Source organism: Pezoporus wallicus, unplaced genomic scaffold (genome assembly GCF_028554395.1).
Source record: "Pezoporus wallicus isolate ANWC-B61680 ecotype Strahan unplaced genomic scaffold, APGP_CSIRO_Pwel_v1 contig_3815, whole genome shotgun sequence".
In the NCBI taxonomy this organism is placed as follows: Eukaryota; Metazoa; Chordata; class Aves; order Psittaciformes; family Psittacidae; genus Pezoporus; species Pezoporus wallicus.
Window position 1 is genome coordinate 581,992 of NW_026637911.1, and position 14,634 is coordinate 596,625.

At 39.7% G+C, this 14,634-nt stretch overlaps 1 protein-coding gene across 6 annotated transcripts in view; it reads left to right on the top strand.

Annotated features, from left to right (window-relative positions):
• The window catches only part of NUDCD1 (NudC domain containing 1), a 34,857-nt gene that overhangs the window by 8,875 nt on the left and 11,348 nt on the right, over positions 1-14,634 (top strand). For all 6 annotated transcript variants that reach the window (XM_057408188.1, XM_057408189.1, XM_057408193.1 and 3 more), the window contains 4 exons: positions 163-317; positions 9,914-10,099; positions 12,282-12,465; positions 14,251-14,436. In XM_057408188.1, the coding sequence (XP_057264171.1) occupies positions 163-317; positions 9,914-10,099; positions 12,282-12,465; positions 14,251-14,436 (711 nt within the window). The remainder of the gene's footprint in view (positions 1-162; positions 318-9,913; positions 10,100-12,281; positions 12,466-14,250; positions 14,437-14,634) is intronic.

Consider the following 14,634-nt stretch of genomic DNA (forward strand, 5'->3'; position numbering starts at 1 on the left):
ACTATATATGCATAATGTATTTTTATTCAAATAAGCCACACCTATCGACAAAGGATGGAAGAATCATTCTTAAGTTATGTTTGAACTGTCAACTATTACATGATAAATAAATGTTTAAATAGTTTTTTTTTATTATTTTTTTTTTATTTTTACCTCCACCAGCTGTAGCAGAAGTGAAGCTTCGTGATGATCAGTATACCCTTGACCACGTGCGTGCTTTTGGCATGTATAATTATCTACATCTTGATTCCTGGTACCAGGATAGTGTCTACTATGTTGATCAGTTTGGAAGGATTATGAATCTGTCAGTGACTCTGGTAAGAATAAACTTTATTAAAAAATTACTGAATTTGAAAAGGTGGGAGATAGGATAGAAAATACAGCAGGTAGGAGCTGAATGCAAAAACTGGGGGAAGCTACTGCCAGGAACATAGGTAGATTAACACAAGTGCTGTTCACCAGGAAGGGTGAAAGGATTTAAAGTGAGGTTTCTGACATACTTTCATTAATAGTATTGCATTAGTATTGCAGTAGTGCTTCCAGTCATCTGCTTCCAATGTGGGGAAGATAAACATAGTGACAAGCAGAAGAAAGAGTAGACACTTCTTTTCTAGTTGCTGACATTTCTCCCCTATGCTACTTAATGTTTGTTTGCTAATGTGAAAATCCTGACATTGTAGATACAAGGAGAGAAAGAAGCTATATGGATTAGAATTAGAAATGCAGGCCCTTATGGGCTAATAGCTTACTCTTGGCATTGCTTGTTGGAGGCAAAAAGATGCTGGTGGCCTTGAGCAAACTTGAAATTGTGCAAGCAAGCTAGCCACGTTTGGAAAAACATGACAGTTCTCTGCTTTTGTACTCATGTTCTTAAGTAGTAAAACTTTGTTTCTTTTGAGCCATTTTAATGCACTGAGGCACTAGTTTGCGGTACAGAGCTATTCTTCATTCTGGAGGTGAAAGGACACATTCTGGAGGTGATAGGCACCATGTTTCTGGTACATGCAATTGTAGTATTTGGTCATTAAGGAATAAAAGACTGGAAAGGAAAATATCTACTCTCATGCTACCAAGAAATTTGACTTGTAACCCTGCGGGACAAAAACCACAGGGAGATCTGTGATAGTTTGAGAGAGCATGGCTTACTCTGTGAAGGGTTTTGGGGTGGATATTATTAGTCCAAGGCCAAGCTGAGAAAATCCAGAAGTGGTAGTTCTGGACTTTTCAGGAAGTAGAGGTTTCCAAAGGATGGTAGATGGAAAACTGAAGCTGCAGAACAGTTCCTTTATTTTTCATGGAATGTAGAAGCAGTTGGAGCCTTTGGCAGACTCTTGCCAAGACAGAATAATCTTCTGGGATTTCTTCCAAATCTTTTGAGCTATCTGGTTTCCCAGTAGGAATGTCTAAAAGAAAGAAGCTTGTAAAGGAAAGCCTCCTGTGAAGCGTGGCTTGTCACAGCATCATTTTTTTTGTGCTTTTTTTTTGTGGTTGGTTAACCCTGCCTCACAACCAGACATGCACCCAGACATTCTCTGTGGTCCCTCTTCAACAAGCCAATGAGAAGATAAAACAGAAAAATTGTGGATTGAGATAAAAGCAGGAAGATCACTTACCAATTGCCATCACAGGCAAAACAGACTATACCTTGGGGAAATTAAATTAATCTATTGCCAAAAAAAACCTGGAGTAGGATGATGGGAAACAAAGTCACACAAAGCTCCTACCGGGAGCTGGGCTTGGGCTTTCCATGGGCTGTGGGGGAATATCTGCCCCACTGTGGTCCTCTTGGGGTTGGAAGCAGCCATGTGCAGCACAGGACAGCCCTGTTCTGTTCCCACAGAGGTCACCTCTGCAGCTCGCCCCTGCCACCCCAACACAGACACCCCAATTCATTCCATTACTAGGAGGGCACTAAGGCGTGCAGATTTCTTTCTTAGCAGATAAAGGATTTTACTAGATGAAGGATTTTAAAACAGGCAGTAATTTGCATTTTTATGTCAGTAAATTGAAATAATAAATATTCTTCCCTAGGACTAGTGGGGCTGTTGTAGTCTTCAGGAAAATGGCACCTGGTTTATCTAGTCACGAGTTTCAGTTCCACCCTACTGTGAAATAAATAGCTGCCGTTCTGTGCCCTAATGCACAATGCAGCCTGTTTTGCAAGATGTGTTTGCATGTACATAAAAAGGAGGGTGTTTTCAGAAACATCAACAAGGTGTCTCATTACAAATGTGCCTGGCCATATGTTAGGCAAATGTGTATTGCAAATAATAATACTGTTTTCAGCCAAGAATAACTTACAAGTTAGCAATGGCCACAGTTAAAGTTAATGTCACTCGTCTTTAAAACAGAAGATATAACAGTTTAACATGCTTATCCTAAATTCAAAGTGAAAGAAGACATAGGCTTTTTAACACATACTTATTTCTAGTTCTACTTCCTGTTTTGGTTGCAACTTTGATTCTGATATGGCAGTGTGTTAGTTGTCCATAAATCATGACTTATCCCTGCAACTTAGGTGTTTCAGAAGATGTTTTCTGTGAAGGCAAAAAGAATAGGTAATACCTTGTCACTTGAGAGTAAAAAATAGTTAAACAAAGGAAGAACCTCCCTGGAGAAGTGGAAGGAGTTGGAGAACTGGATTGACAAGAAGCTGCATCTGGTTTCTTCTTAAAGAAACTGTGTTGCTCTCACTTAAACATAATTGCAGTGAGGAAACCTGACTTCTGGTAAAATGACTACAGTTCTTTTAGTCAGTTCTTGCTAATGTAATACATGACTGTAGTATCTCATCATCCCCTCATATAGTAAGGGGTTACTACTGAATGTTGTTAACCAGGTGGTGCATAGAGAAACAGCAAGTCAAAGAGCAAATCTGATACAGAAGGGTTTTGAGGGCAGGTTGTGTTCCTGGTTCAAGACAGTCCATCCTTCATCCTTTTTGTTGTCAAACTGAGGTAAGAGACTGTTCTAATAAATGCCTGAAGTGAAATTAGTGATCAGAAACATTTTGAAAAGAGCATTTTCTTTCTTGCTTATTGAGAGGGTGACTTTGTAATGTGTAATGAAGATTATTTTTCACTTATTTCAGGAGATAAGAGTCTTGACATTCCTGTTTAGTACTGATAAATCTGATGTGAGCTTTAGAAGAGTAAATGGTTGATGCTTGATTTTTAATTACATACAAAGCTATTTGAAGCTTACTATTAAGATTCACTTGAAAGCTGATAGAAGTGTGTTCTTCTCTAATGCTACAGAGTATAGCCCTGTAGATCATTGTTAAGAGGGATGGTGGTGCTTCTTTCCATGATCAGATGCATGAAATTTGTTACTATTTCTTTCTCTAGGCACCAAAGTCATGGCTAGTTACAATGGAGCAGTTATTGTAGAGAACACTTCCTTTCGATGAAACCTTAATTGTGGGATTTTTGTTTGGTTTGTTTGTGTTGTGGGCTTGTTGTTGGGTTGGGGATTTTTTGATTGTTTGGTTTGTTGGGGTGTGTTTGTTCAGTACTTTCGTTCTGCCTTCCTGTATGTGTTATAAATTAGTGGAATAGTTCAAGGAGCACAGTGATTCAACCAGATCTGCAGAGTGACCCTGAATGTTTTCAGTAATTAAAAATCAAATCTGCATCTTTTTCATTGCAGGTTTCATAACAGCCCTTGTGCCTTTTTGGAGTATACAGTAATCTCTAATATGAATTCAAGTAGGCCCAAACGGCAAGCAGGCTATCTGCTTGTCATCTGCTCATTCTTGCTCTTGGTTATTAAAATGGTACTTAGCCAAATCCAATTCCTCTTGCTTACACTTGAACATGTTTTAAATGCATATGATTTTAATAACATCTGGAAAATACGAAGGATTTGAAATCCGCTCAAATACAGGATTCTCAACAAATGAGGTCCTGGCATGCTCTGCAAGCACAAGTGTGCTCTTTTTGCAAAGCATATATGTGCTGAAGTGCAAAGAACTCTTTTAAAGATGGTGTTTTATATGTATATTTTTGCCTTATTTCATAAATCAGAATGAGCGAGTTTCTTTTTCTGGAAGTAGGTATGTGTAGAGATGATTTCCCACCCCCAACCTGTCCATTGACCAAGTGAAAATGGAAGGACAGGAGATGCTTAGAAAGTACTGTAATTATTTGCATCTGAAATTTCAGGGCCTGTGATGAGTTGCTGGTTTAATCTGGTATTTTTTTCACTGCTATTTCTTAGTCTCATGCCCACCCTTACTGTAGTAAGAAAGTGCATTTTGTGTGGCACAGAATAGATGAATTCTTGTCTCCCCCACCCCAGTTTTCGGTATAATAATATGCTTCTGTTAGTGCTTCTTTTTACATGTTTGTAAACATCTGTTCAAATCTGTTCCTGTAATATTTTTCCTTCACATGCTGTTTTTCTGTTTTAGAGATCTATTTCAACTTAAAGATATTTCAATTTTAGTGACACTAATGCTGATTTTTAGTAACAAGGAAAGAATTTCCTCATTTTTAAGCAAGAGTTTTCTGGTTTGTGGGCCTTTAAAATAATTGTAGATCAAGTGAGTGGAAATGAACCCAGTAAAATAAAGCTAAAAACAGTTTGGCTCTGTGACCATTAGTTATGTTCTCAACATAGTCTATTAAGAAGGTAGATTAGATTTAAAAAGGGAAATGTTGATCTGTAAAGGCTAGTCAGGCACTTTTTTTTCCAGATATAACTGTTTATTTGTCCAAATATATGGAGGTATGCTAGTCTGCAAAGTATCTGCCGAAACCTGTTGAAGCTAATTTTGTTTCATTTATTATATATGTGTATATAAATAAAATTAACTGCAAGATGAGGGGAAAGGACCATGACATCAGGAGACATGTTTCTTTAAGATACAGAACAGAAACAACAGAAATTAGTTTTGTTTGTTATTACTGGAAGATGTTTCTGGAGACCTGAGCTTAGATTCTGAAGTCTATGAATCAGTATAAAGGGCAAGGTAGTGGATTTTTTTGTTTGTTTGAATTATGTTGTTAGTATCCGCTATTCGTTTTAGTGTCATTAAACAGCCCAGGTTCAAAGGGACTACAAAAGAGAATAGGTTACAACCTTTCATGGGAAATCTGGATGAGATTATCTAGTACCTTAGGCCTCCAGTGATGGGGACTCTGCCATGTACTTGGAGAGGCTGTTCCAGTCATTGGTGGTTCTCACTGTAAAAATTCTGCTGAGTTGAAACCTCTCCTGGTGCAACTTTTACCCATTAACCCTTGTCTTCTCTGTGACTTGTGAAGGGAATGCCTCAGACCTATTTGTAGCCACTGTTTAAGTACTGGACTACTGTCATGAGGTACCCCCTGAGTCTCCTCCAGGGAGACAATACCTAAGTCCTCTGGTCTTGCCTCATAGGGCAGGTTCTCCAGCCCTTTGACTGTCTTCATGGCCTTTCTTTGCACCCTTTCCATTCTGTGTACGTTTTCAGTTGTGGGGACCTGAACTGGACACTGTACTCCAGGTGTGGCCTGACAAGCACTGACCAGAGTGGGATGATCATGTCTCTGTCTCTGCTAGTAATGCCCCTGCAGATGCAGCTTCAGACCCGATTTAGAATGATAGAATAGTCAGGGTTGGAAAGGACCTTAAGATCATCTAGTTACAACCCCCATGCCATGGGCAGGGACACCTCACACTAAACCATGCCACCCAAGGTTTTGTCCAACCTGGCCTTGAGCGCTGCCAGGGATGGAGCATTCACAACCTCCCTGGGCAACCCATTCCAGTGCCTCACCACCCTAACAGAAAAGAATTTCTTCCTTATATCTAATCTAAACTTCCCCTGTTTAAGTTTTAACCCATTACCCATTGTCCTGTCACTACAGTCCCTAGCGAAGAGTCCCAGCATCATTATAGCCCCCCTTCAGATATTGGAAGGCTGCTATGAGGTCTCCACACAGCCTTCTCTTTTCCAGGCTGAACAGCCCCAACTTTCTCAGCGTGTCTTCATACGGAGGTGCTCCAGTCCCCTGATCATCCTCGTGGCCCTTCTCTGGACTTGTTCCAGCAGTTCCTTGTCCTTTTTATGTGGAGGACACCAGAACTGCACACAGTATTCCAAGTGAGGTCTCACAAGAGCAGAGTGGAGGGGCAGGATCACCTCCTCCGACCTGCTGGTCACGCTCCTTTTGGTGCAGCCCAGGATATGGTTGGCTTGTCTGAGCTGTGAGCGCACACTGCCGGCGCATGTTCATTTTCTCATCAACCAACACCCCCAAGTCCTTCTCCGCAGGGCTGCTCTGAATCTTTTCTCTGCCCAACCTGTAGCTGTGCCTGGGATTGCTCCCACCCAGGTGTAGGACCTTGCACTTGGCATGGTAGCAAACATCATGAGGTTGGCATCAGCCCACCTCACAAGTGTGTCAGGGTCCTTCTGGATGGCATTCCTTCCCTCCAGCATATCAACTGAACCACACAGCTTGTGGCATCGGCAAACTCACTGAGGGTGCACTCAATCCCACTGTCCATGTCGGCAACAAAGATGTTGAACAAGACCGGTCCCAGTGTGGATCCCTGAGGGACACCATTCGTTACTGGTCTCCAGCCGGACATTGAGCCATTGACCACAACTCTTTGCATGCGGCCATCCAGCCAGTTCTTTATCCACCGAGTGGTCCATCCATCAAATTGATGTCTCTCCTATTTAGAGACAAGGATGTCGTGTGGGACAGTGTTGAACGCTTTGCACAAATCCAGGTAGATGACATCAACTGCTCTACCCCTGTCCATCAGTTCTGTAGCCCCATCATAGAAGGCCACCAAATTGGTCAGGCAGGATTTCCCCTTAGTGAAGCCATGCTGGCTGTCACCAAGCACCTTGTTGTTTTACGTATGCTTTAGCATGCCTTTCATGAGAATGTGCTCCAGGATTTTCCCAGGCACAGAGGTGAGACTGACTCGTTTGTAATTTCCTGGGTCATCCATTTTTCCCTTCTTTAAAATGGGGGTTATATTTCCCTTTTCCAGTTGTTGGGAACTTCACCTGACTGCCATGATCTTTCAAATATGTTGGACAGTGGCTTAGCAACTTTGCCCATGTTGCTGCACCAGTGCACTGCTTGCTCATGTTCAGCTTGCTGTCCACCAGTACACTCCAGTCCCTTTTAGCAAGGCTGCTCCGCAGCCACACAGATCCTGGCTGGCTCTCGGCTCTTTAGTTATTCTGTACTAGGTGCAGCACCTTGCCTTTCTCTATCTTCACAATGTTCTTGCTACTCCACTCTTCCGGGCTATCTGTGTCTCTGTGCAAGACATATCTGTCCACCCCATCACCTAGTTTGCTGTCATCAGCAAATATGGTGAGGGTGCTTTCAATTTCTTCATCCAGGTAATTTATGAGGATGTTGAACAGGATGGGGCTTGGAATGAATCTGTGGCGGACCCCTCTCATGACAGACTGTGAGCCCATTTTATTTGGCAGCTGCTTAGTTCAGTTGAAAAACTTCAAGCAATTAAGTTCTATTTCAGCTTTTTGAAAGATTATAGAGATGTGACTGATGTTGCTGAATCTGCAGTCTGCATCTTGTGTTTTTCTTTAAGAATATTTTGTTTGTACTCTTAATACTGCAGCCTGATCTACTTTATAGGTAAATCAAGCTGAATTGCTGATAAAGCATGTCCTGACCATTTTTTAAACTGCAGTGCCGAGTTCTTCATGAATCATAAATATTTGTTCGGGGTTTTTTTCCTAACAAACCTTTTGGACATTCAGAGATTACTTTAACTCACAAAAGGCAGGTAAATTGTAGTCCTTTGCAGGCAGTGGCATTGCTGGCATTCTGCAAGCCAAATAGCAGAGAGTTACAAAGCCTTAAGCGACAAAGAAGGGATGTGAGAGTGAAGGCAGAAGATAAAGTATAATCCCTAAAATATGTCCTGGAAGACATGCCTTTGTACTTAATGACAACAGTTGGAAATCCATTTTACAGCACAAAAGCAGTTTCTTCTGCTAGAATTAGCAGGCAATGAAGAAGGCAACATAGAACTAAAGCAGGACTTCTGAGAACTGGTGATATAGATGACATTAGTAATTTTGCACTATTATGCAATCAGCCTGATTTGTGTAAAGTTTATACTGCAGGAAATACTGGATTTATCTTTATGTTTTGTTGGGGGCTTTTTTCCCTTTATGAAAAGAAGAAAATCAGTGTTATATATTATTTTTTGTCATGTTTGCTGTAGTCTCTCTCTTCATGCTCAAAAACAATCCATGCTTGCAGTTTAGCTTAAAAAATAAGATTGCAGTGTGCCACTGATAGAGCATGATATATTTATCTTGATGCATAGTAGAATCACAGGATTTTTTAGGTTGGAAAAGACCTTTAAAGTTGAGTCCAGCTGTTATCCCAGCACTGCCAAGTCCACCACTAAACCATGTCCCGAAGCACCACATCTACACGTCTTTTAAATATCCCCAAGGATGATGACTCCACCACTTCCTTGGCAGCCTGTTCCAATGCTCAGTAACCTTTTTGGTGAAGAAATTTTTCCTAACATCTAATCTAAAACTCCCCCAGTGCAACTTGAGGCCATTTCCTCTTGTACTATTGCTTGTTACTTGGGTGAAAAGACTGACACCCACCTTGCTACAATCTCCTTACGCATAGAGAGTGAGAAGGTCTCCCCTGAACCTCCTTTTCTCCAGGCTAAACAACCCCAGTTCCCTCAGTTGCTCCCCCTTTAGACTTCTACTCCAGACCCTTCACCAGCTTCATTGCCCTTCTTTGGATGTGCTCTGGCACCTCAATGTCTCTCTTGTATTGAGGGGCCCAAAACTTAACACAGTATTCCAGGTGTGGCCCCACCAGTGCTGAGTACAGGGGGGTGATCGCTTCCCTGGCCCTGCTGTTTCTGATACAAGCCAGGATGCTGTTGGCCTTCTTGGCCACCTGGGCACAAGCTGGCTCATGTTTCGCTTTGTCAGTCAGCACCCCCAGGTCCTTTTGTGCCAAACAGCTTTGCAGCCACTCTTCCCCAGGGCTGTAGCATTGCATGGGATTGTTGTGACCGCAGTGCAGAACCTGGCCCTGAGCATTGTTGAACCTCATACCATTGGCCGTAGTCCATTGATCCAGCCTGACCAGATCCATCTCCAGAGCCTTCCTGCCCTACAGCAGATCAACACTTCCACCCAACTTGGTGTTGTTTGCAAACTTAATGAGAGTGCACTTGATCCCCTCTTCCAGATCATCAATAAAGATATTAAACAGATCTGTCCCCAGTACTGCCCCCCTGGAGAATACCCCTTGTGACTGGCTGCTGACTGTATTTAACTCCATAGGATAATCATAATGTGATGGAAAAATTATTTGCAAATATGATAGGAGTTATTACAGCTTTGTTAGCTAATCACAGTTAATAAAATGAATTAATAAAATGGCTGCTCTAGGAAAGCTGAGAAATGATATATCAGCTTGATATTCTGCTGATATTATATATAACAGAATAGGCTAAAATTCTTTTTAATTCAGAAGTGAATTTTTATGAACTAGTTTGAATACAGTTCTGTGGCTGTTATTTCTTTTAAAGTCTCCACATTTTTACTGGGACTAGAATTATTTGAGGTAGGTGATTATATGTAATGCTAGGGGAAAAGTAGTGAAAATCCTTCTTAAGTAACTAGTGCTGTAAAATGGAAAGAAAAAAAATGAATGCTGAAGTATCAGCTATGGAACACTTGTATTTTCAGTAAATAGAAATCAATAATGAAATCGCACCACTTTTCCCACATACATGGGAATGATGCTTGCTACCCCGTTTTTCCAAATATACTCAACTGCACAAAGAAACTGGTGAGTTGTTACTGAGATTTGTTAATTTGACTGTAACAGTTACTGAAATTGATAAATGCTTCATAAAATCTTAGCAGGTGACTGTTCCCTTACAGGACACTGCTCTACAAAAACCAAGAGAAGTTTTCCGGCTGCCTACAGATTTGACAGCTTATGATAATCGCCTTTGTGCCTCAATACACTTCTCATCTTCCACATGGGTTACCCTTTCTGATGGTACAGGAAGACTGTATTTAATTAAATCAGGCAAGCGTGGAAACAGTACATCTGAAAAGTGGGAGGTAAGTCTTGCAATAACATATTTAAGAATCGTACATCTACCAAATCATTCTTACTCTTGCATTTCTGATGAGAATTGTATGTATGTAATGTGAAGAATTAAGCTTTAAATCATAACTTTATCACTGATACAGGATTGTGTTCAGTGAATAATGACAGAATGAGTTTTTTATGCACAAAGTAGCTAAAATGCAAGTGTTGGAAAGGGAACGTTTTGACTGAATGAAAAATCTAACTAAAAGTGTCTCTGCATAGGTGGCTAAGTGCTTGTCTAGTTGGAACTTTTTCTAAACGCTGTTTCCTCTTTCCCTTACCCGTTTATATGCCTGTTTAGGATTCTACCCCCCCTATTTTTTATTGTTTGCTATTTCAACTGACCTGTGGAATAATATACAATATTTTTAAAGGCTGAAATTATTATCAACCAAGCTAAAAGCCATGTTCATTTTTAAGTTAGGAGATTTCTGGTTTATGCACTTAGCTCTGGAAGATTATTGGTACTGAATATTTTCACTTAAAATTGTTTTTCAAGTTGTTAAGATTGCATCTGATTTCTTATGATTAAATTCATTACATAATTAATTATTTGAAAGGGTCTTGAAGTGATTTTGTGATCTTCCTACACTGATAGTGGTATTGGTTATTCTGCCTGAACACAGCAAATGTAATTTAAGTTACATTTCTGTCTGAGCTACTGTGACTGTCTTGGTCTGTGGTTAGTTCCTATTTATTCATGAAAGATGAATGTGGTATAAATCTGGCACATTTCACATCTATTTTCTCTGTTAGAGGGCAGCTTCTGAAATAGTCAAGGAGGTTTTAATACTGGCAGGAACTCAGATATATGTCCTGAAGTGGAAGATTTCAGCATGATGGATTAGCTCCTTCTCCTACACCTTTTGAGAGTTGAGTAACTAGAAAATTCGTCATCCTGTTCTGTATATGGTTGGTAATAAATACCAGCTGTTTTTTATACTGTTCTATGAGAATGCTGGTGCATACATAAGTGGCATTGGACTTACCAGTGCTAAAAAAAACATGAGATTCATATGCTGAGGTTCTGTCAGCCTTGAAATTAACTTTTTGAGTACGTATAGCACCCAGTGGTTTAGAGTGATGTTAGCATCCCAACCCCATAAATCCTCAGACCTTACCTGGTTTCAGTAACAGCAGCTGGATTGAGCCTATAATTGTTCAGCCACTGCAGTTTGAATTCAGAGAATCATAGAATCAACTAGGTTGATTCCTTGTCATTTTTTTCTTTTGTTTCATGTGCCAATATTTTGTTTCTTCTTCTTTGCTGCCTGGATTCATTTCATTTTTATGTTCTTGGGGGTTTTGATGAATAAGTACTGGTTTTGAGAAAGGCTGAAATACATCGTTTCTAGAATTAAAACTTCTAGCTGGAGATACCAATTGCTGAATCTCTCAAACTACAAGATGTGCAGTCCTCTTCTGTGATTATTTTTTTAATGTTTACAGTGGTGTTTATTAACCTTTCAATATGACATATTTCTGTACTCTGCCCACCTAGTCCCATCCAAATACTGGGTGGACTTTTTAAAATGGTATACATAAAAAATTAAAAACTTACAACCCTACCTTCTTCTGTGCATGAATATTATACTCCTTCATTTCATTATAGGTTTTTGTTTCTTACTCCCTTTCAACTTTATAGAGAAGGAAAACTGAATCTATTTGTAAAGATAGTAGCTAAATAAAGAGAGCCCTTGTCCCCTCAGTAGTGGTTGATGGTTAAACACTGGCAGCCAATGCACTGGACCTTTTTATCTTCTTGTTTGCACATGTCAAGTTCTACAGAGATTTTCAGGATGTTGGGGTGCCTAGAGAAGGGGTGAAGGCCTTGGTGACATGCCTACATCTTTCATGTGAGACTGTTTCCCCCGGTTGATATGCTGTGTTTATGGATCCTGTTCTGTTTGTCAGTTGTATCTCTACTTATTGTAGTAAACAGCCATAATGTAGGTGTTTTCTTTATGCTTTGTTTAATGGCCCATCTAATGATATTATAATATAAGCAGTAATAATTTCTCTGCCAGTGTGGTTTGTGGGAAGCAAGGTTTAACTGGTTTGACGTTCATTGGAGCCTTTCACTGCTTTCTGAGAAAGAGCAAGACTTCCAGTTTTAACTAACTGACTTTATACTACACTTTTGTCTTCTAGATTGTGTTTAATGAAGAACTAGGAAATCCATTTACTATCACACACAGTGTTTCATTTGTAAAATCTGATACTCATTCAGTAGCTGTGCTGCTGCTTAGGGTAGAAAAAGATGAATTGGACACAAAAGGAAGTGGATTTCATATTACCTTGGAATGGGTTACAATTGCAGAGATAAGCAAAGAGGGTAAGTCTTTTACATTTATATTACTGGCGACTAATGTTTTTAAAAATAATAAATCATGCTTTTAGTTTTTGTCTTAGAAGTCTAAGAAAAAACAAAAAGCTAAATGCTTAGCTTCCTTCTGACCTTCTTTACAGGAAAAATCATTTACTGTGAACTTACCCAAAAGGTGACAAAGACTTACTTAAAAAAAATTGGAAGTGTTGGAGGTTGTTTGAAAATGCTCCACAAGAGGTTTGGTCACACAATGTCAAGTTGAGAGGTTGTGATGCCTTTTAACAAGTGAGCATGTGCTGCAAGAGACACAAACAATTTTGACGTGTTTCAGTACACAGTTAAATTCGGTCAAATAACAGCTCGTATAATGAGTGGCTAACTTCCCACTACAGCAAAGACATGTTCTCTTTCGTCATATATCTAAGACAAAGTAATATGTTAATCTTTTAAAGCAGGTTACTCTGTTGCTTGGAGTCTCCTGGTTGTATAGATCTCTAACTAATTGGATGGTTGAATCTCTTTAATTAATACGCCTGCCGTGCCCTAACATCTTAGGAGAAGGAGGGGGGCCCTAGCACCATTAAGTACCAGAATTATGTTATAGTTTGGTTGTTACTCTCCACCCTGCTTGCTTAGTAAACAAGATAACCAGCTGAGAAGACATAAGTTACATCTGGCTTTTCCATTATTATCTGTATTCTACGACTTCCGTGTTTCTTTTAAGCTTAACATTGAGGTCAAACAGGAACATACTTTTGAGTGCTGGTGTCATAGATGATTTCTATCATCGTAATCTGTTCTTGTCCTAGTGAGTTACAAGTTCAAGTAAAATTGTATTTACAAGTGCAGTGATATTTTTTTTTTAATGAAGAGATGAAGCATAAACATGAAAAACTAAATAATTCCTAGGGATAATTTTATCACTTGTGAGAATTTAATGAAGTTGTTTTTTGCTAAAAATCCATTAGTGCCATCTGGTTATTATTCAGAAGTTGATCAATTACTGAGGACTCTGTGGGTAGTAGGATTCTAATGGAAAAAGAACAAACATTGTGCTGGAACCTGCCCTCTTCATGATGTTTTGAGTCATCAGTACTCATGAGCTTTGGTGCACAGTAGGGAATGGCATGGTCCTTGATGCCAGTAGCTAATATCTGGGACCTTTTAAAGGGCAGTGTTTTGCTAAAGTTGAAAAAGATGGGCATGGGCGTTTTCCATTATGAATAAAGTGTTATCACTAGCGTATCACTGCTGTTCCGGTTCTAACAGCTCAGAAATTATCACCGAATGGTTTGGGTTGGAAGGGGCCTTAAAGCTCATCTAATTCCAACACCCTGCTACAAGTGGGGACACCTTCCAGCAGAGCAGGTTGCTCAAGGCCTTGTCCAGCCTGGCCTTGAACACTACCAGGGATGAGGCAGCCACAGCCTCTCTGGGTAACCTGTGTCAGGGCCTCACAGTGAAGAATGGAACAAAACGAGTATTTGGAAAATTTGTTTGTGCAGAGGCTGTGGGTGGTTTTGTTAATTGCTGGTTTTAGCTGTGATTAACAAAGACCTCATAAGAAAAAGGGGCAATGTTCTGTTCTTTTAGATTAGTTAGATTAATTTTAGGGTCTACATATTTAACAAACTCATTGGAAAACAGAAGAGAAATTTCTTTTTAAACTACAGTACTGTGAATTAATTGGTAGGTTTGGTTGGTATATTTCAGTGTAATGAGATTCTTGTATAATAATTTGCCATCTAGAAAAATATTACCAGTAGGATATTTTTTTAATTTATTCTATAGGTGATCACAGATATGAAATCTTGAAAAGGAGAGTTTTGCAAGGAAAATCAGTCCCCCATTATGCAGCAATAGAGCCAAGTGGGGATGGTTTAATGATTGTTTCCTACAAACCATTCAAATTTATGCAAGGTGAAGACAACAAATCAGAAGAAAATGATGATGCAGAAGCAACAAAGGAAAAGAAAGGTAAGACTTACCTGGCAGATTGTGATAGGCTGCTCTGTCTCTTGGGTTAGATTCCCTTCCCCCCTAAAAAAAAAAACAACAAAACCAAAAGCTAAGCAAACAAACAGAAAACCTGAAACAAAACAAAAGAAAAACTCAAACTTTTTTAAAGAATGAGAATCCTGTAAAAGATTCATTTCTCCAGTGAAAAAGCAGTTC